Source organism: Crocodylus porosus, unplaced genomic scaffold (genome assembly GCF_001723895.1).
Source record: "Crocodylus porosus isolate Cpor-Errol unplaced genomic scaffold, CroPor_comp1, whole genome shotgun sequence".
Classification (NCBI taxonomy): Eukaryota; Metazoa; Chordata; order Crocodylia; family Crocodylidae; genus Crocodylus; species Crocodylus porosus.
This window is the reverse complement of record NW_017728943.1, coordinates 34,308,241-34,331,065: the sequence shown is the minus strand read 5'-3', so window position 1 is coordinate 34,331,065 and position 22,825 is coordinate 34,308,241. Positions and strand designations below refer to the sequence as shown.

The following is a 22,825-nucleotide window of genomic DNA, read 5'->3' as shown; positions in this document are numbered from 1 at the left end:
TCAGGGTCTTATCTTCTGTTCCTCCCTGTGACATCCTGCAATTAGGAAAGCCTCCTGCGAAGTAGGGTGTGTAACAGCTCCTTTAATCTTGCAGGTCCCCCCTGTGTGACCTCCACCACTGATTGGTGGGGGGGCCACGCTTGCAGCTCGCTCCTGATCAGCATGGAGGATGGTTTTAAATATGATGCTTTTTTGCCGCCCGCCACTCATTGGCTGAGATGCCCCGGTGGCCCGGATGCTTGTTGTTGGTAAGGCAAAAACCACTCCACGTTGTTTGCCGTTGGGGAGGCAAAAACCACGCCATGTTTAAAACCGTGGTTTTTGCTTCCTTGGTGATCAGGAGGGAGCAGTGGGGCATCTCTGCCAATCGGCAGTGAGGGGGAGGGGCACGTGAGGGAACACAAAAGATTAGAGGAGCTGCTGTGCACCCCACTTCTGTCATGAATTCATGAATGGCCATGGGTTACCTCTAGAATGGAGCCCAGCACATTCATAGGGCAGTGCTTCCAGGATGATCCGCTGCATCTCTCAGCAGACCTACTCAGTACCATTAGGTTACATTCAGGCAGTGCTGAGAGGCAGAGCATGCCTCTGCATGGATGTGGCTCTGCTTCCTCCAGTTCAGCACTAGCCCCCTGTTGCCTCCCAGCCTAGACATCACGGCAGGGTTGCAGCATTGCTGTGTGGGTCTAGGAAATGTGAGAAGCAAGGACTTTTTTTTCTTTTTGGTGGAATCTTGTATTGGACCTTTTCCCTTACTTTGTTTTGTATTTACATAGTTATCTGACATATATTTACATATCCTTGGAAGTTTTCAAGAGCGGGTCGGGCAGACACTCAGTTGAGATGCTTTTTAATCAGGGATGATCCCCTTGCAGGCAGGGCCTAGACTCGGTGACCTCATGAGGTCCCTTCCAGCCTTACTTGCCTTCTCCCATATGCATCATATAGGCCAGCCTTTGTTTCTTAGGACTTTCTTCTTTTGTGTGACAAAAACAACATTCATATCTTTATCTTTGTGCTCTCTGGTGTTTTTGTCAATTTGTGAGCTCTTGGCCATCAGAGATGTTACCAGGGATCACTAAGTTGAAGTGGCTCCCATTGACCTACCACCTTAGGCAGCTTTACAAGCCACTGTTTCCTCTGGCATTTGACTTAAATGCCCCTGCTGCTCTCCCAGACCTGAGGAAGGGCACTGCGTGCACCAAAACCTCTCTCAAACCATCTCATAAAAAGAGATCACCCACATCCCTTTCTCCTCTCTGCCTGGAAGCAGCTATAGCACTGCTCCACTGGAGGTATGGCCAACTCTCATGATTGTTGGCATTGTTCTTAAAGTCTGCACTTCAGAATGCAAAATATGTATATACACACACAAGCTGGCAGCACCGACCTTGGGGCTGACTACTCAGTTCCCTCAGGGGCGTCTTCTCAGCAGGGAACAAAGGCTCTCTGTAGCACCCCTCTCCGCCCTGCCCAGCCTAGCGCCCCGCCCCCACCCACAGGTTGACGGGATCCTTGGTGGGCGGGGCCGGCGGTGGCTCGGCCAAACGCGTGCGGCAGTGATTTGTCCCTGCGGCGCCCCCATAGCGGGCTGCCCGCGCTCCGGGAGGTGGTGGCGCGGAGCGGGGCTGTGGGGGGATCATGGACTAGGCTGCGCAGGAAGGGGGCGGGTAGAGGGCGGAGGCCGGCGGGGTGAGCTGCCCCGGCCCCGCGCCGGGAGGTGGCGGCGGCGGCGGACGCGCAATGGCCTCGGTAAAGGTGGCCGTGCGGCTCCGGCCCATGAACCGCAGGTGAGTGTGTGCGTGTCACCCCCCCGATATACGTCACATGGAACCTCCCAGGGCAGGGGACCCCCGCCCCCCCCACCTCGCGTTGGAACCTTCCAAGGGAGGGGACCCTCCACCTCGCGTTGGAACCTTCCGACTGCACTTGTGAAAGTTTGGGGTGGGCGCAACCAAAGAGGGAGGAGGGGGTGGCGTCTGCTTTGAACCCCTACCCCAGCACAGACTGCTGGACCTGGGCATGGTGGGTGCCCGGGCAGGACCAGGAGCAGGACAGAGGGAGGGATGGAAAACATGTCTGGGTGCCTCAGCCAGGGCCACAAGTGTGTGCACACCTGCAGAGAGATGCATCTATTGATATGAGTAGATCTAGATACATATGTTACATACACAGGTATCTATCTATATGTACATCTGTCTGTATCTAATATAGCTATATTTGATCTATCCTTCAGTCTGTACACACAAGTATGTGCGTATGTTTATCAGTTGCAACTTATTTGTCTATATACACATTTGTGTGCAGACATCAGTTGAGATCAATAGAGATACACATGTTTAGACAAAATATATCAGTTGCGATTGTGTGTATACATAGATCAGTCGTGATCGAGAAGTATGCACGCCCGTGTGTATATATCTACTAATCGTGATTGAGCTATGCACACAAGTGTATATCGTGTCTATAGATGTATCGATCAAGATTAGTAGATACATACATGTGTGTGTATAGATGGATCAGTAGATCAATAGATCTAATATAGCTATATTGTTGACCAATATGCATACAGATAAACATATATCTGTGTATTTAACTATATATAATCTGTCTACGTACACAGCGTGTGTGTGTTTACATAGATGTATGTTTATATTTACATTTTTGTGTGCGTGTTTAATATTAGGCATAGATATGGATGGATGTACATTTATATAGAGAAAAATCTATCTATATATAGGTATATATATATAGAGAGAGACAAACTGGAGATACTCCAGTAGCAGGGAGTGACGATGGTTAGAGAGCTGGGGAATATGTCTTATGAGGAGAGGCTGAGGGACCTGGGCTTGTTTAGCCTGGAGGAGGAGGAGGCATGGACGCTTTCATTTGTCACCAGCTGGCCTGCGGAGGTGGGTGTGCTCTTTTTGGCTCTTCTGCCTGTTTGTATCAATGGTGCTCAAGCAGGGACTGACTCAAGAGCCTTTTGAGGGTGTTGTGGTATACCTACTAGTGGTAGTGTTGTGAGCACCCTGCTTTGTAGGGTGAATCCAGGGATTTTCCATAGGAATTCATGGTCCTGGAGGTGTTCTGAGCTGTTGTGTTACTTGAGCTTTGTTGCTGCAGAAGAATTGCTCTGCTTTTTTTTTATGAAGTCAAAAAAAAAAGAGTAAAAAAACTTCAGAGCTGGAAGTTTGCAAGGGGTGTCCTGAGCCAACTGAGGGGTGCCTTGAATCGGAAAAGGTGGAGATCCTCTGATCTTCATCTTTCCAGAGCAGCGGAACACAATCCTTCTCAATGAAACTGCCTTGTACGTGAAAAAGTCCAAGCTGCCAGCCAGGCCCCTACTGATGCTCACTTTTAATCTATTTCAGGCATCATTTTTCCCTGTCTTCTGCAGAGTTCTTAAAACTGTAAATGTGCCACTTTATTTTTTCTTGCACCCCTGATGTTCTTTAAGAAAAAAGTCTGCTTGTGAAAACAGTAGTGCATGTTGGATAAAAATTGGTGTAGGACAGCACTGAGTTGCAAGGTCTTTTTTCAAGTAGTGCTTGGACAGGTATTTGAGTGGTTGGACTACTGGCAGGGGTTTTCTGCTTCTTTTCCTGATGTGGCTACTGACATAATATGTGATCCTCAGCAATTTAAAAAAATTTTTTTTGCACTTCTGTTTCCCCATCTGTGAAACAGGAATGACTTCATCCACATGGGTGTGTTGCATCTTACTTAACTATAGTTTGACAAGTGCCTTGAGATTCTCTGATGAAAGGTCCTGTGGACTTGCTAAGTATTATTAAAGCTATTTAGTAATTGTACTGTGGTAAACCCCAGGTGTTCCAGTCAGGGCATTCTTGTGCCAACTCACTGTACAAATGCATTTGTAAAAAATATATCCCTGTCCCAAAAAGCTGGCATTCAGAATATGAAACGAGTATGCTTATCTTGCTGGGATCCTATGACCCCAGCTGACTTCCTGCCCTTTGGGCAGGGGGCTGGACTCGATGATCTCCTGAGGTCCCTTCCAGCCCTGATGTCTATGAAATCTATGAAATCATAGACCAGATGAGGTAGAAAAAGGGGAATGCTGACATATGCTTGAGCATGATCACATTTTTGCAGATATGGTGGCAAAAGAGGGTGGTTACGCGGACATTAACTGACCTCCTCTATTGTCTCAGTGGTATCCTGGGAGATAGTGAGCACCAAAAGCAGGCATCGTTGATTGAGCTGAGTCAGGAATTACCGTCCAGATAGCACATGAGAAACGATGAGCAGAGTGGGATTAAGTGCCATCTTTGTCATAAGCAGTTGTGCCATAATGGAAAATGCTTTCCACTTGGCTGTTTGTTGTCAGTCTTGCCACTGCATTTGTATGTAATCCATATTGCAGTCTTCTACGTTTTCTTGCCAACTCTTCCATAGTCAATCCATCTTTCTCTTTCCTGGCACACAACCTTCTGTTATATTCTTTTGTAGGCTTTTTCTTCCTGTTCTTGGAATGTGTCCATAGTACTTCAGTTTTGTATCTCTTACATTAGCATTGCTGTTTCTCCATTTGACTGGGAAGGGACTGGACAATGAAGACAAGTAGGTGTGTTTGTGCTGGAGAAGAGGAAGCTGATGAATAAAGACAGAGGAAAGAATATTGCAATTAAAGCAGTAGTTACCTTTGCAGCAATGTTTTGTTTTAGAAGAGTATGTTGCAGTTAATTGGATGCAAAGTGATGTGGTCCTGGATGAGTTGTATCTGGGTGGATAGAGTGGAAAAGGGTCTTTCAGATGTTACACCAGGGGAGGGCAATTATTTTGGGCAGAGGGCCGCTTATCAAGTTGTGGCAAGCTGTTGAGGGCCACATGAGTAGCCCCACCCCTTGACAGGTGCCCTACCCCCTGGTCACCACCTTGGGACCAATGTCCCAAGGCCAGCACTGGTGGGGTCCAGAGCAGGGCACAGGCTGGCAGGGGTCTGTGGAGCCAGGCTGGGCTACACCAGCAGGGAGAGGCAGGAGCTGGCCCAGCTCCATAGAGCCCCTTTTAGCTGGGACCCTGTACTCCTGCCACCCTGTTCTGGGTCCCGCCAGCACTGGCCCCAGGACACTGGTGTGGGCCCCATGCACCCATTCACTCCTAGTGCCCCCCAGCCCCACGGTACAGACGGTGGGGGGCAGCGCACAGCCCCAACCGCCTGCTCGCTGGTAAGGAAGGAGCTGGTGCTGGATGTGGGGGAAAGTTGGCCCCTCGCCCCCACCCCTGTAGCTGATGCTCTGTGCTGCAGCTGCTTGCAGCCCGTGCGGAGCTGTCCTGAGCAGGCACAGACAGCCCCATACAGGCTGCGAGCGGCTGCAGCATGGGGTGCCAGCCACGGGGCGGGCAAGGGGCTGCTTCCCCATCCCTGTGCTTAGCACCATCTTGTAACCCGCCCCCGCTGCCAGCCTGGGCCCTGCACAACTCTGGGCTTGCCTGTCGGGGCTGTGCATGGCGGCAACAGCTGCAGCCCCCCTGCTTGCTGTGCCAGGCAGTGTTTGCTGCTGCTGGCTGCCCGGAGCTCACGTGCTGGGCTGCACAGAGGTGGCGGTGGGAAACACTGCCTGGTGTGGCAACTGGGGGGCTGCAGGTGCTGGCACAGCCCTGATGGGCAAGCCTGGAGCCAGTGCAGGGTCCAGGCTGGCAGCGGGGGCGGGTTACAAGATGGTGCTGAGCGTGGGGGGCAGGGTGGTGAAATGTCCCCTCACCCACCCTGTGCCCTGTGTGCTGCAGCTGCTTGCAGCCCATGTGGGGCTGCCTGTGCCTGCTCAGGACAGCCCCGTGCGGGCTGCAGCAGGTAGCTACAACCACGTGGTGGGGGAGGGGCTGCTTTTCCCCATGCTCAGCACCAGCTCATTCCCTGCCCTTCCTCCTTACCTGAGCTTCCCGCGCCAGGGCAGCCACATGGTCCCAGTCCAGGAGCCCTTCCTGGGCCTTCCAGCTGGGCAGGCAGGGCCAGGGAGGCCCTGCTGTTGAAGGAGCTCTCCAGGGCTTCCCCTGGGCCCTTCTGACCTTGGTTCCTGTCATCTTTGAGAGGAACCAAGGACAGATAAATTCTAATTTTCTACATTTTTTTAGGGGCCCCACGGGCCAGACGGAATGGCTTCATGGGCTCAAGTCGTATTTTGCCCACCCCTGTGTTACGCAGACCATTCAGCAATATTGAGAGCACTGACAGATGTGCAGCTCCCTGATCTAACTCATGGCACTTAACAGAAAGCACTGTGAGTTAGAGCGATTCCCCTGCCCCTGCAAATATTTGCTGTTTGGGGATGGGTGGGAATCAAACTCCACTTTGGAGCTGATCCAGAGAAAGGCTGCCTGCCTGCAGCCTCTCTCCTTTAGCTCCTGTCTCCCCCCCAACTCTCCTGCTGTCTGCAGGGTGTGGCAGGGGAGAAGGGAAGGGATTGGGTTCCAGGCTGAGCCCGATGGGAAGAGGGCTGGAGGGGGATGACACAAAACAGGGGGCTCCAATCCATCTGCCTTCCCACTCCAGCTCAGGCTGGGCAAACCCTAGCCTGGAATTCCCTCCCTGCTCCCATCCTGTAGACAGCACTAGGGGTAGAGCTGGACTACATCAGCCTAGCCCTGATTGCATGCAGGGACTGATGGAAGTTAGTGAAGTTAATGAAGGTGCTTCACTTTGGAGCATCTTCATTTGAACCCTCATTAGATGAGGGTTAATTTGTTGCATGATTGGACACTTTTAAAGTGCTCTGCAGCTGTGCACTTTTGTCACGGCACAGCTGTGGTGTGCTTTCAGGGGTCCGATTGTGCAACAAATGTCACTCCTGTTAGTATCTTTAAACCTGATTTAGATGTGAAGATCTAGAAGGAAGGCAGAGTTGAAGACATTCAGGAAACTAGCTATATTCAATTTTTAAAGCCAAGCACTTTTTTGTTTCATTTAAAAAATATTTAAAACTGTGTAACTGCAGTTTGACCCTAGCATAATGTTCTCAAGATTGTTTTGATGGTCCCTCCTAAGAAAAGATAACTGCCTACTTACAGGCTTAATTTTTTCTTCCTATTTTATTCTGCCAGAGGTTGAAATACGTTTGAAAAGATCTCACTTCCATGAGCTATAGTGGATTTTGATCATTTGATAAGGTTCAAAAGGGGACCTGAGAAATTCATGGAGAATAAATCCATCCGTAGGTATTAAACATGATAGTTAAGGGTGAAACCTCCAAATTAGAACAGAGTAGGCCTCTGGATGCTGGAAGCTAGAGTGTGGGAAAGGGCAGGCAGGATAGGCCCTGACTAAGCATCCACTCTGCATTTATAAGATGCATAAGCAATCTTACTGTCCACTCTATCAATGTGGGAAATGGTGCACTAGGCTAGGTAGACCTATGGTGTTAATTTCCTTTAGAAAAGTGTAATACATGTAATTACATGTAAAAATGTAATTACATGTAATACATGTAATTACATAAAAATCTGTAAGGACTCAGTGAAGGTTTCTAGCCTCTTTCCATCCCTTTGATTATTTTTATTTAACCAGGCTGTGACATTTATCTGATCTTATAATACACAGAGTTTGTCTGCATAGCTGACTTCACTGCAGTGTGGGGGCAGTCAATCTAACTTTAAATAAGCCAGCTTCAATATCAAGCAGTGAAGTCAGAGCAGCATGGAGCTCCACATTGGCTCATTTACCCTGTTGAGAAGTCTGTTTAGAGAATTTACTGCCATTCTGCTGACCATGTACTGCTTCTGTACCCAAACTACCTACAGCATCTCAACCATGCATTGCAGTGTGTGGTATAGATACGCTCACGGTTGAACTGCAGCCACACAAATAGCATGTTTTCCTTATGTAGCCGGGCACTGCACTTGTTCATTGATACACAGGACGCTGCCTAATCAATCACTTGTCAGTCCATTTGGGAAAGATATGAGCAGCTAAATATCTCATAAGGCTGTGGCAAGGGTCAAGAAACTACGCTTGCGCACACAGTGATGTTAGGGTTCAGAGAGCACAGGGGAAGGCAAATAAGCAATTCAGTTCATAAAACTATGGTTAAGTATTCGTGCCCTCTCTTCAACAGTTTTGAATTTATTTATGGGAAGACAGTGGGTTTTTTCCTAGTTAATGGTAGAACAGCCTGTGCAGTAGCTACTATGTACTACCCTGATGTATGTAGACAGATCAGATTTTCTGCCAATCATTCCAGTAACTGGATGCAAACCCTGGCACCTGAATTTTTTGCCTGGATGGCTGCTTCTTTCGAATGACGAACAGTGTCCACAACTTTATCTTTGTGCACTTTGGTGTGTTTGTTGATTTGAGAGGTCTTGGCCATCAGAAATGTTACTAGGGAAGTGGCTGTCGTCAGTGCCCTCTGAATGTCTGATGTACTTTGTTAGCATTATAAATGGCAGAGCTGGTCCTTAAAAGTTTATAGTGTAAGCTGAGCACTTTCATCAGCAAAGAAGCTGATCATATGGTGACCTTATCCCATGTTGTAGTTTTGAGCCTACTCTGTACTTTGATGGGAGATGGCTTCTGTAAAGCTAGGGTTCTGCTGAAAGCAAATGGAACTCTTCTCTTTGATATAATTGATCTTTTTAGGGCTGCTCCAGGTATCCATCAAATGAGAAGTACACTGAAGTTTGTGAAACCTTTGAGGGTCAAACTGTTCTTCTCTTGAGTGTAGTGCCATTAGTTCTTCTGTATTAATCATACTCTAAATTCAATAGCTGTATTTTTCTTGTGTAGGTTTCCCTTTGCTGTATCCTGAAATTCTTTATTTCTTTTTCTAAGTTGTTGTGTAGCATTGAGGTGTGCTTTGTGGACGAGCAAAGGCTTTAAAAATTAAATTTGTGAGTGAAGTCTCACTGTATCCAGTTTGTACTGTCTTTAAACCATAAAAACTGTACTACATAAAATAAAAACATAATTTTTATTAACTAGTAAACTATTGTGTATCGGTGGCTTTAATAAATATGTTTTATTTTAAGTTTAATTGTATTGTGCAGCTTACTTCATGGTTTAAAAATCCTTATTGTTAAGGCTTCAGTTTTTAAGATGTTGCACTATCTAGCACAGCAACATCATTAAATACATAATAAGATGTACATATGCATTTTGGACTGAGTCATGCAATAGGAAAGAGCTTATTATTTTTCCAGGATAGCTTGCTATTACATCATATGCATGACAAAATTTAAGAGTTCTGTTTGTATGTATCATTTTCTTTTATTTGATTTGGTCTGAATGGGGTAAATTCATTGGACCACCATAGTCTCTAAAAATATTGTATCACCTACAAGAGGCATTTGTTTGTTTATTTGATTTATATGCCAGCATTCCCAGCAGAGGCTTTGGGTAGCTTACATCAGGAGAACAGTATAAATTTATAAACTGTGAAACAGCTTATAGAAGAGGAGAAAACACAGTAGAAGCCCACTAAACCCAGTCTATTTTTTCCCCTAAATGTATGCCCAGATAGATAAGTCTTACACTGCTTTTGAAAGATATCCAGGCTTGGGGTCTGGAGGGTCTCTAGAAGGAGAGAGGTCCAGACCTGCAAGGTATCTTCAGAGAACAGCCTCCTATAAGTGTTTGCTAAGAAGATTTTGTGTGTTGATGGTACTTGCAGGAGGTTGTTCTTGGCTGACCTTAAGGATCACAATGGGATATAAGGAGGAAGGCCATCCCTTAGGTATGTAGGGCCCAGATCATTTAGGGTCTTATTAATCAAGACCAGCACCTTGAATTGTTCTTAGAAAGCTGTTGGGAGCCAGTGCAGACTCTGGAGTACTGCAGTTTTGTGCTTCTGGTACCTAAGCTCCATCAGAAGGTGGACCACTGTGGTCTGCACCAGCTGCAGATTCTGGCTGGTTTGCAAAGGCAGCCCCACGTAGAAGACAGTGCAGTAGTCCAACCTTGAGGTGATAAAGGCATGGATGAAGCTGGAGAGGGCAGATTTGTAACTGAAGGAAGGTTCGCAGTTTTGAAAGGCACTCCTAGCCGCCGTTGTCCCTTGAAGATCCAGGTACAGCAGAGGATCCAGGAGCACCCCCAAGCTGTAAATCTGACCAAGAAGAGGGGCCTGAACTCTTATTAATCAGAGATATCTAGATGGGCTGGAGCTGTTCTGTAACCTTCTCCCCAAAAAGGTGAAGCTGGCGACAGTGGTTCCCAAACTTTTTTTTTTCTGTGGACCAGCACTGGAGTGGGATGAGGCAGACAGAGTTGGCTGCCTCCCTCCTGGGGCTGCCCCACCACCCAGCACATGGCTGCTGCTCACTCAGGTGGACAGATGGGGGTCCACGTGGGGGGCTTGTGCCATGACCTGGCAGCCAACTCTTCATGGCCCGGTACTGGGCCACAGCCTGGTGGTTGGGAACCTCTGGTGTATCCTTTCAAATGTGAATGGAAATCTGGATATGGAGATGGCTGATTTGGCTAACACAACACTGTAACAACAACCTTTAGATGAGTGGTTCAAGTTTTTAATGGCAATATAAAATGGTTAAGAAATAGTTTCTTAATTTTTTTTAAAGTAATAGCTGGTTAGTGAAGAGACAACGAGACATGTTATTCATCTTTACAGAACAAAGCTCTCTGGGAGTTCACTGTTAGCTGAAGTATGATGCTGGCTGATGGAATGATTTTGGGTCTCATTTAGTTTTACAGTTAGCTATGATTTGTGTAGAAATGAGCATTAAAATGTCAGTATAATGTTGAGTATGTTGGAAGACTTGGTTGGGAGGTGATAAGGAAAGGGGATATTGAAAACAAATGGTGGTCAGTTTGTGGCCTCCAGCTTAGAGTCTCCTTTTAACCTTCACCAAAGCCTCTTTTCGGGCGTTTGATTCTGTTTTTCCTCTGACATTTTTATTTACTTGTTTCCTATTTACTAGTCAACCTCTTGGTGTTGGCCCAAATGGCAACTTCTCAGACCATGAGTAGTGTTATCTGTGAATGGTGTAAGCTATTTTTCTTCTCACTGACAAATCTCTGCTGTCTCCTTGGACCCTTTCTTTGAGTAATACAAGGCTGTCTAGCATCACTGAATCAAGGTCCCCTGTTAGAGTTCTTTTCCTGTCCTTGCCACGAGGTCTGTTTTTTGTGTGCACGTCTGTGTACATAATTTGCCCCTTCTAACTAACTGATTTTTAGAATCTATGGCCAGTTTCCTTACTGGAGACCTGAAGGAAGATGTAATTTGCTATTCGGATGGGTTCCACATGCATTACTCCTTTTATCATAAAGGCTTTGGAGTGGTGCTTTACAGTTATTGCTTTCTGACAGATTAAAGGATGGGTCCAGCAATGACACCTGTAGGACGAGGAAGAAAAAAAGGTTTTGACTTGCATGTATTAAGGCTGATTCTTCAGCAAATACTTTCTTCAGCAAGCTTTAAATATATTGTAATTAAATGTTTTAAATTAAATTATACAATATTATAATATTTATAAAATATTATACAAATATTTTACATTGAATACAGATGTGAATCATGAAATTAGAAGTGAAAATTGAATTATTAAAAATGAATTAGAAACTACTGTCAAGTTTGTAAAAAAATAAAAAAATAAAAAAAAAAAAAATTGTTGTTTTAATTTCTTCCTCGATGTTTGTATTCCTCACAGGGTGGATTTATTGAAACTGCTGATTTTAGTCATGATCTACTTCATCAACAGGAAATTTTGATTCAAATGCATTGTAATTTTGTATTGTGTTTGCAGTTTTATTTTTCTCATAAGCTTTATTTATCAGTGTAACCAATTTACTAAATGGGGCATTCCGTTTTTCATTATACACCGCCTACAATTTATTTAAGCAATTGTGTGCCTTTAAAATACATCAATTAATTCTTTTGTTTTATATTTTAAGTTTTAGTTTTAGATTTTATTTTTATGGTAGAAAATAGTGAATAAGATCATAGGAAAGTAGAACTGGAAGGTACATCCTAAAGCCCTCCAGTCAGCCCCCTGCTCAAGGCAGGATCATCCCTGACTAAACCATTCCAGTCAAGTGTCTGTCCAACTTGCTGTTGATTTTGAGGGATGGAGAATCACAGTAGCCCATGCAGGATGCGTCTACATGTGCCATTAAGTTGATGTGATAAACTCTGGCACAGTTTTCACCAGAATTTATCATGGTGCTTCAGTAGCACATGTAGATGCTCAGACTGTGGTCCAAGACATGCATGCAGATGTTGCAGCCAGGACCACAGCGGTTTGAGCTGGGGCACAGTAGCCCCAGGCTGGCAGGGTGCTTTGGGGGAGGGGGGAGTCAGCTCTGGGTGCCAACGGTGGATGGCAGGGGGTCTGCCTGGGGCACAAGGTGCTAAAGTGAGGGGATGGGCAGCAGGCAGACCCCACACTTTTGTACCCTCATGCCCCAGCCAGCCTTGGTCACCATCTACCTGTGCACTTTGGCACAGTAAGTAACTGCAGTGTAAGATAGTACTAGTCCCGACAGAGCTATCTTAAGGTGCAATTAACTGATCTACCATGCCCTAATGCTGGTGCATGTGAAAACAGTGACACTTTTCTGCGGAGCTAATTAGTTAGCCCTGTAGTAAAGCACACGTGTAGACATGTCCACCGTGTACCAAAAAAAAAAATATATATATACTACTTGTTTTATTCATGATTTGTGTTGAGGTTTGCTTGATGATGGGGTTAAATTAAAATTCATAAAAGCAACATTATTATGATTGTTAAATAAAATGACCGTAAATGTGTTTGATGCATGAGAAAGGTTCCACCACTCCTCTGTGTTTTGCTTATTAAAATGGATTTATTACATGAAGAATGTGTTATCTGTAGTGAAAGAACTGAACTGATTGTTCCTGGTTACTGTCTCTCTTAAGATGCTAGAAAAGTAGGTCTCCTCTTTTCACACCTAGGTCATAGATTAGAAGAGGGAAAAAAAGCTTCCTTGCCTTTTCAACTCTTAGGTGGTTTCTTAGTTTCAAACTGAACTACTTAAATAAAGCAGAATGAAGATATTGTTCTCTTGGCACCTGGAGAAGAAGCTACTCTTGTAAGAAGGAAGTTTAGTGTTTAAACAAATCTCATTGCAGGTGCTTTTCCCAGTTCAAGAGTATGTTGGTTTTTTTTAAACTTCAGCAACAAATATGTATGGCTTAATACTTAAGCGTTAACGTTTATGCCCTAATACAGGTTAGTTGTTAAATTAAAAAAGAAAAATGTATTTAAAATATGATTTCAGTGTTTTATTTTTAAATTACATTTTATTAACTATGGTCTTTTGCATGTCCTTAAAATCTGCTCTGTAGAGCAAACCAACTAAAGGGATGATGCATCATAGAGGTTAGGCTGTGGAACTATATAGTCATTCACAATTGTGAAGGTAAAACTGATTTATTATATAGGTTTTAAATTTTAGTGGTGAAGGGATCATAGAATCATAGAAAGTTAGGGTTGGAAGGGACCTCAGGAGGTCATCTAGTCCAACCCCCTGCTCAAAACAGGACCAGCCCCAACTAGCTCATCCCAGCCAAAACTTTGTCTGTCTAGCTAGGTTTTGAAACCCTGCAAGGATAGAACTTCTACCACTTCTCTGGGTAACCTGTTTCAGTGCTTTACTTCCCTCCTACTGAGAGAGTTTTTCCTAATAACTAACCTAAACTTCTCCTGCTGCAACTTGAGACCATTGCTCCTTGTTCTGTCATCTGCCAGCACTGAGAACAGTCTAGCTCCATCCTCTCTCAAACCCCACTTCAGGTAGTTGAAGGCTGCTATTAAGTCTTATCTCAGTTTCCTCTTTAGACTAAATGAGCCCAGTTTCCCCCAGTCTTTCCTCATAAATCATGTCCCCCAGCCCTTAAACCCTTTTTGTTGCCCTGTGTCTTAGAAAAAGGCTGTTTGGTGACTTTAGGTTTTGGCTTAACTAATATATACTGTTTTAATATTAATAATTCAAAATTGCAGGTCATATCCACAAGCTATCAGGCATAAAGTTGGGGGTTTTGGTCATTTCAGTAGATCTGAGTTTCTTTCTTCCCTATGTTCAGCATGCATTGTCTCAGTTACATAATGCTACCATTGCAAAATTGTTGTACATACCACCGTACAGTTTAGAAAGAATACCATGTTTGTCTTTAAAAGTAACAACTTCAAATTAAGCATCAGATTAAGGGAAATATTTTCACCATGTAAAACAACAACAGCTTGGTTGTTTTTATAACGTCTCTTACACCCACTTTCTTTTAACTACTTTGTATTTTGTGAGAACTACATCAGGACACTTGTGACCCAGAAGGAGTTAAAGTGCCACCCCCAGGCGTTCCCATCTGGGCATTGCTTTCCCCATTGCTCTTGTTGTACAGGTTGCCTGGGTCCCCTGTTCCCTCGGGCTTCCTTTCTTCCACCCCAGGGAGCTGGGCAGCTTGCAATAGACTGGGTTGTACAGCACTGCACAACCTGCAGCGCTACCCTGGCGGAGCCCATGACTAGGATGCCTCAGAGGTGTGATTCAGTGGGATAACTCATATTTGGGGAGTTTTAAGGGGAGGCGGGATGTAGATGGGGGGAGAAGGCATGTGGTGCGTTGCCCCAGGGCACCCACTAGAGCAGCCCCTGCTAGTGTGGCCCATGTGGCATGTCTCCCACCTGCTTAAAAGATGGACAACTCTGATTTAAAAGACAGATCAAGTACAATAAGACCAAGGTAACTCAAAGCTTGGAAAAAGCAGAACATTCCTCTTGCTGGAGCATGGACTGCAATGCTGGTTTCTCACACTTTCTGACCTCCCTGTCTGAGTACGGATTATTGTTAAGCCTGTTTGGGTCAGTTTTACTTATGTCAGCCATTTAAGCTGGGTGCGTAGCCAGGATTATGTTTGGTTGTCTTCCGTTTCTTTTCAAGAGAAAAAGGAAAGCATGGGCAGAGGGGGGCGGGAGAATGTATTATGCAATAATTACAAAGCACAAACAGTACAGCCTCATTATAATGAATCTCCATAGAACTGGGAGAAAAAAGTTCATATAAAGGGGGTGTTTGCTGTAATAATGTTTGTCAGTTTTCTGCATCATTCTTATAAAAAATTATTTCTGCTGTTAAGATTGTTAACACTAGGAATTTATTATAATGAGGTTGCCCTTTGTAATTTACTTTGTAAGCAGAAAGTTTTCCATATGTACAGTAAGGCAGATACATTTGTCAGAGGAAGAGTATTTATGAGTCCATGGTTTAACTGTGCGGGCACTGGTCTCTCTTCAGTCTGCTTTCAGCTTCTGATATGTTGCTTTCAACCTGCTGTTCACAACCTGTTTTATTAGGTTTGGTCAAAAACTTGTATCTGAACATATTAAAAATCTGTGTGTTCCTGGGTTGGTTTGACTTGAGTGTAGATCTTGTACAAACTAAACAGTCTGAATTCAGTTCATCTGCCTTCCACTGTTTTACATCCACAAGTATGTATCAACTTTATTTAATGAGCCGTGGCACAGTTTTGCTTTAGAAACAGATTTGGGTAGAAGGTGGGAGGAAGGAGCTCAGAAGAGTTGTTTCATCAGCTGTGTTTCAGCCTCTGATTCATTTTCTGAGCTTAATTGTACTTTGCAGTTGTAATTAGTTATATGAATTATAGGTAAAATGTACCAAAGCTGTTCTGGTAGAGTTCTTTTCTGTTTTCTGATTTGTACTTTATGCACTTGTATTGTTTGTTAATTATATCAAGTCATATTTATATGTATATATAGATGAGCCACTGTAAAGTCCTCTAGTTCTTCCTTAGTTGCTTTTTGAAATTTGGTACCTGTCTCTTGGTATGCACAATGTTTGCCACATTTTGCTCTAAGTTTTTCTCTTGGTCAGAGCAAACTTTATACTCTGTACAGAGCTGGATGGAAACGTAGAGGTAAAATTTGGAGAACTCCCATGTATCATCAGGAAGCTAGGCATTAGCCTTCTGTTTTCATACAACCAGAAGTTCAGTTAAATGTGGTAATGGAGGAATTTCTATGCTTGAGACCTGACAGCAGTGTACTGAATGTTAGCCCAGCTAGTCTGCTTCTGGGTTGGAAGATAATCTGTGCATGGCTAGCACTTGTCTATTTGGGAGATGGTGTGCAGGGACAGTGCAGCCTAATGCTACAAGCTGTGATTTAAACATATTGCCCTCCTACCATTTGTTTATACTGGAAGCTAACATCACTTTTAGAAGTGATACTAAATAATGACTCATAATTCACTGTGATTTGTTTAGATCTACAAGCTGGCAGTGTAAAATAGGAAGGTGCCAAACAGGCTTTTTTTCCCTTTTTTTTCCTTTTAAAATGAACAGAAGATTTGAGCACCTCTCAAATGGAAAGAAATATTCTGTAATTTGCTAAAGCAAATTTATGATGCCAGTAATTACCTTAAATCTGGTCCGTAGACAGAAGTGCTTACATTGTACAAGTTGGGAAAGCAGAATTCTTTGAATTAAGGAAGCAATTTTTGATAAGTAGGGAAACTAGTTGCATTTTAGCTTAGTCCCTTTCTCACACACCAGGCTAACAAATTGGCTTTAAATAAACTCATAAGCAGTTCCCTTTAAAGATTATACTGATTTTGGATTAGGTCAGATTATGGGAATTTAGAGTCCTTTCAAACTATCTCTTGGTATTTGGGGTTGATTTTCTTATAATTATTTGTTTTTATTTAAAGAAATCCCACACTGAATAACTATTAAATGTGTTGCTCTTGCTAACTACAAATAATGTTGTTGTTTTTTACTGAAATTCATGGATTTCAATGTAACACAAGAATTTCAAAAATGAGAAAGGAGCAATTTTGTAAACAGGACATTTGGGTGAACCTTTCTTTTTGTTGCTTGTATAAAGTGAATTTCTGCCTTGTCAGCTGCCTCTCTAAGAACATTCTACTTAACTCCAGTAAACATTCATTTATAGAGAAAACAGCTTGTTTTCGGCATTCTAAATTAAAAGCACAATTGATTTTTACAATCAGCATTTTAATTCATGTTTATGAAATGCTATGCATGAAATGTTGTAAACACAATTAATATAGTCTGTAACTTTAAAGTGTTTAAATCCCTTTCAAAGAGATATTTACTATATTCAAGGTAAAATTTATTCACAGACTTTAATGGGCTGCATCAAGAAATGGCCGGGGTGGTGGTGGTGAGGGTGGGGTTTGCAGTGGGAAGTTGGACTGAAGCCAAGGAGAACATGAAGTAGGATAGAAGGCTGAGAATTAGAGAAGCAACAGTTGATTGTCCCAAGGAAAGTGGGCTATGAAAGTAAGGCTTCGCTGTCACTGGGCTTCAAAGCAAGGAGTATCAGTAGGTCTGTAACAAGCTGGAACTGGGGTCAAGAAGGAGGGTGGTTGATGTAGTTCATGCACTGTCTTCTTTCTCTCTCATCTGACAAGCACTAACATGCGTGGTTTTGACCTTGCCAAAGTGATGTACCCAGAGAACAGTGCAATGCAGTTTTGCTTTCCATAAATGGAAAATACCTGGGAAGTTACTGGAACATATCCTAGGGAAGGCCATTTGCAAACATCTGGAGGAGGAAAGGCTGGTCATAAGCAGCTAGTATGGATTTATGAAAAACAAATAGTGTCAAACAAGCCTGATTTCCTTCTTTGACAAAGTAACTACTTGGGTGGATGAAGAAAATGTTATGTATGTAGTGTGTTTCCGGGCTGGACAATTATTTGGGCTGGAGGCCACTTAAGGAGTTTTGGTAAGCTGTTCAGGTTCGGGAAGAGGGAATTGCTGACCCGGCCTCAGTCCCTCCTGTCATGGCTGTTTATGTCGCCCAGCACAGCAGGTTGGGATGTGGGGAGACATCATCTGATCCTAACCAGTCCCTGGCCTGACTGCCCTGCATCTGCCATCAAGGCATCTGATGGAATGGGTGGGCAGGGAGGGACCACAGTGGGCAGGTCACTGTTGGCTGGGCAGATGGGATGGGGCCACAAATGGGCATCTAGTACAGGACAGGCAGGCAAGGCTGAGGCCAAGGCCAGGATCATGACAGTGCAAAGTTGGGGCCCAGTACAAAGCCGTGATCCACTCCGCATGCGTCCTTGCGATACCTGGTGGTTCCTTTTTTATAAATATATGTGCTGCTTTTTATAAATATATTTTCATAGGCAATGAAGATTTGGTACACAAATTGAAAAACTATTTGAAGAGTGTGAATACAGAAGAATTAATTTAATTATAGCACTTTAACATTGCTAGGAATAATGTGATAAAATCCATAATGGAAAATTAAACTATATCTAAAAAATTCTACTAAATAAGAACTTTTGGGCTGTGGAATAGTCTTTGAAAAGAAATGCTAGTGGCCCAGTGATTGGGGAGATCTGTAACTCTTTGGGAAAAAAGTCACAACTAACTGTAGGAAACAATATTACATGAACAGGGATGTGGCACTACAACAAAATAACCATATAGGTAGCTTCCTTTTTTTGACTTGCACACATGCATAGGGCATTTTTAAAAACTACTCACTATTTTAGAGTGTGAATGTGAGGCCTTCCGAAAGAAGATCTTGCCTTTTTTATTTGAACGATGCAGAATGAAGTTCTTAGGCTTATTGCTTAGATGTTGCATCCTTTTAATTGACTGGCTGGGACTGAGAATTAAACTGGATAAAATGACTGTACAAGATGTTCTTGTGTAGTCTCCAGTTACACAAACTCATTTCCCTGAATTTTTGATGCAAATGCTTCATGTTTTCCAAGCAAAAAAGGTTATTATAATGACTGCCCTGTTTTCCCCACTCTTGTAGTAGCACTGAAAAACACAGAGCTTGTAGTTCCATTGTGGCTTCAGCAAAGTGGCAGTGTGGGTATATGTGGAGGAGAATTAGCTAAGTTTATGTTTTAGAATTTTTTTCAAGCAAAACTGTTTAAAACAGTTTCATACTCGCCTCCTGCTTTGGGCCAGATCTGGACCTCAGGGCTGTTTGTGGGTCAGATTCAGGCCAGGGCACAGGGTGGCTTTGGTGGTGGCAGCTTTAACCCTTGCTGTGCCATGTGCCCCGTGCTGTGTGCCACATGCTGAAGCTCCAGCTTCAGCTCCTGCTGTATGCCCCATGCTGGAGCTGGAGCTGCTGCCGCCGGCACGTTTCATGCTAGGGCTGTGGCCTTGGCATGGAATACGCAGTGGGTGGCAGCCGTGTCTCTGGCATGGAGCAGGTGGCACAGTGCTGGCTCCAGCTCTAGCACAGGACATGCGGTGGCAGCATGGGGTACTGGCTCTGGCGGTCTCTAGCACAGAGCATGGGAACATGGTAGTACTTCAGAACACGGGACACACAGTGCTGGTTCCAGCTCCAGGTCCAGCACAGGGCATGGTGGCAGCAGTGGTGGGACAAGTGCCTGAGGAGCTGGGGCCATAGTGGTGGTGACAGGCAAAGTGACTGGAGGGTTACTGGGGTTGTCAGCCCTCATTTGGTCTCCTGCCACCGATTGCAATGTCTACTTGGGCTCACGGGTTTTGGATTCAGAGGCAGGCCCCTCACCTTAGCCATGCAGCGCCTGCCTCCAACTTCTGGTGTCCAGTTTGTAGCCCTTAAATCTAGCTTGTAGGCCATGTTTTAAACCAGGGATGTCAACTGAAAATTCAAAACAATTTATTATGTAATCATTCCTGTTTAAAAGCATTATAAATGTTAGTGCATGTATTCAAGGGTTTTTGTTTGTTTTTAATCAGTAGCATTATTTAGGAAGTTGGGTGTCTAATAAAAGTAGACTGAAACCTCTACTTTCCCCACATACTTTCTGTTACCACCCCAGGAATAAGGCAGTGACCCTTGTTGGAATGTAGATAGAGGGGGAAAGGTGACCTGCTAATTTCAAATATAGTCTTAATTAAAAGAAATTTAAGACTAATTTGAGATTTGGGTCACAATCTTAAAATGCGTATTTCAAACCTATTAATAGTGTAACACATTTCTACAACTAAGTTCTTGAACTAATTTCTCTGAAGCCTGATTCTTTGAAATGATGGGATTACAGAAAATTTAACTGATTAAGTTAGTAGGGCAGACTCCTGCTTTGTACAGCCACTGAGCTTTTTCAGAGCTTTACTCTTTCTGGAAACAGGGCAGTGGAGGGAAGTGTAAGCAGCTAAAATCATTGGTGTGCTAACGTTCCAGTTGTTCAGTAGTTGTATCCCAGTAATACCCAGAAGCCCCAGAGAACTGCTTTATGAAGAAAAGACCCTAGCCTTAAGAGTTGATAAACTGAGAAAGTGTTGGTTTTTCTGTAGATTTGCGATTTTTTAATCTTGTATTGTTTTTTTGAAGTGCCAACTAAATTTGGCTGCCTTTTTAAATCAGACTTTTTATATGTAATGTAGGTAGGGAAACAGGTGAAAGAGGATATAACCTTACAAATCAGCTCAGAAAGAAGATTCTGTGTTCCAAGAAAGCACTGATTTAAGAGTTTTTAACTGTTTACATTATTTAACTGGAAAGACAAAATACAGTCGCAGAATAAATGAAGAAGGTAGAAGACCTGTAACAGTTGAATTGTGTTGGGAACTAGCTAGTACTGTACTTGTAATGCCATATTCCAGGGGTGTCAAATTGGGACTCAGGGGCCACAGACTGGCCACACATGCCAGATTCAGTGTGCCAGGTGGACCTAGCCCCATGCACCACATGCAGCATGTGCTGAAACTAGCCCCACATGCTTGCAGGATCTAGCCTCGTGCCTTGCATCCAGCATGTGTGCTGGTTCCAGCCTTGTGGGTCTAGTCCACTGCAGGCTGTGTGTGACATGTGAGTTCAATTCAAGGCTCATCATCAGTAGCACAGATGAGATGACAGGATCTGGCTCACGAGCTTCACTTTTGACGCTCCTGCCATACACTATGCCAGGGGTCGGCAACATTTTTGGGCAGAGTGCCGAAAACACCCACAACTGCAACTTGTGAGATGTTGGTGTGCCAGGGATGGATGACAGGGGAACCCTGAGGAGCCCGATCCTTGCTGTTGCCGTGTAGCCCTGGCCCCTTCCCTACCATCTGCCCGGAGGCACATGTGCCAGGCAAAAGCCTTTGTACCTGTGATGGGGGTTGCCTGTCCCTGCTCTATGCCATAAATGAGTGGTATATATTGCAAGCAGGTTATAGTCTGTCAACATCTAATACATGATCTCTGAAGATGGCATATAAGAACATAGTAGAACAAACCCATCTCATAACTACTTTCCCTGGTCCTCTAGTTTAGAAAGTTCTTCTTAGGATAAGAAAAAAATACAACTATTCGAAGAGGGAATGTCCATAATTTCAGAGGTGAAGTAGAATGTGATAATACAATTATCTTTTTAGCACAGAAATTGTTTACATGTGGTGAATAGGTGAAAATCAGTGGTATAATGCAAAGTTATCCAATTTTTGAGTGGCTGGAGGATGCAGGCCCCCTGGATACACTTAGCATGGGCCACATGCCCCCTAGGGCAGAGGCAGGGGCAGGAAGCAGAAGCTGGGGGAGGGAGGGGGAGCCCAAAGATTCAGGCAGCAGACGCAGGAGAGCAATGGAGGGGAGTGACACCCAGACTGGGAGCCCAGGGGCTGCAGTTTAACCCCTCGGGAGGGGGGGGTGCATCTGGCCTGCAGGCTGCCAGTTGGACAGTTGTATAATAACATCATAAACTACATGGGAAGGACTGATTAATTCAAAGAGCTATGTAGGGAAGATTACAGACTCTGTCAGGTCAAATACAGGATGGAAATTAGTGGGGCTAAGAGGAGCAAATAATTATAAATGACAGATCTGAAATTATTTAAGCATATTGAAAATGAAGGGCCATCTGTAAGAAGGGGGGTGAAGATCAGGGCTGTGTTCACAGGGGGGGTGAACTGGGGCCATGTGTAGTGAGGAGACTGTACCTGTGCCCATGTGGTGGGGTGGGGCTGGGATTGTACGTGTGGTGCAGTAGTGGGTGGGGGAGGTACCAGTGCAGCAGTGAGACATGGTACAGTTGTGGTTGTGGGGGGTGTGGTTTTGTGGAGCAGGAGTGGGGGTGAGGGGTGAATATCTGTGTATGTAGCCCATGACTCTCCTGGCACAGTTTGCATGGCATGTGGCCCCGAGGAGCTTAAAGTTGGACAGCCCTGACCTGGAACACATTGATAAGCCACAAGGACTAGAGGATATTTATCCAGAGCACTGAAGGAGCTTAAGTATGAAGTTGGTCAACTGCTTTGTTGTAGTTTCTCGTTGAAATCATTGTTCAGCAAAAGCTTCCCTGTTGTACCCTGGCTCCTGAACAGGATGTAGACTTAAGGAGGAAATGCATATAAACCAGGGGTGAGCAATTATTTCAGGTGGAGGGCCGCTTACTGAGTTTTGGCAAGCTGTCGAGGGCCACATGACAAGCAGCCAGGGGCAGATAAGTATTAATTTCTTAAATTTTTTAGGGGCCCTGTGAGCTGGATAGAATGGCCTGGCACAGCACGCTGGCCTCATTTTGCCCACCCCTGGTATAGACACTGGCATCAGTGTAGCCAACACATTCTATAGCACAAACAACTACAGGGATAAGATTGGCTGCACTGGTAACACAGATATAATTGGGGTTGCCTCTGTGTAGCCAAAAAACCCTGCAAACTTGAAAGCTATTAGTTGTTAACTGAAGAGTGACTGTGGCCTTATGAGGACACAGCTCACCACCCAACTATTAATAAGTCTTTCTGTGTGTGGTGTTACCAGATTTGCCAGCTGCTTTGGGGTGTGCTCATTTATTAGGGCCAGGGTCTTGGTAATTCTATCAATGTGCTGCTTGTGTTACTTGTGTTTCTACACGGAGCTGTATCTCTCCCTTCTGCAAGCCCTC

At 44.3% G+C, this 22,825-nt stretch overlaps 1 protein-coding gene across 7 annotated transcripts in view; it reads left to right on the top strand.

Moving 5' to 3' along the window:
- Positions 1 to 1,668: 1,668 nt before the first annotated feature.
- Positions 1,669 to 22,825, top strand: part of KIF16B (kinesin family member 16B) — a 253,928-nt gene continuing 232,771 nt past the window's right edge. For 3 of the 7 annotated variants that reach the window (XM_019549135.1, XM_019549136.1, XM_019549133.1), the window contains exon 1: positions 1,677 to 1,793. In XM_019549135.1, coding sequence (XP_019404680.1) covers positions 1,747 to 1,793 — 47 coding nt within the window. In that variant the 5' untranslated portion in view covers positions 1,677 to 1,746. Of the gene's footprint in view, positions 1,794 to 22,825 lie in introns of all 7 variants that reach the window. The other 4 variants (XM_019549132.1, XM_019549130.1, XM_019549131.1 and 1 more) reach the window with 4 other exon arrangements.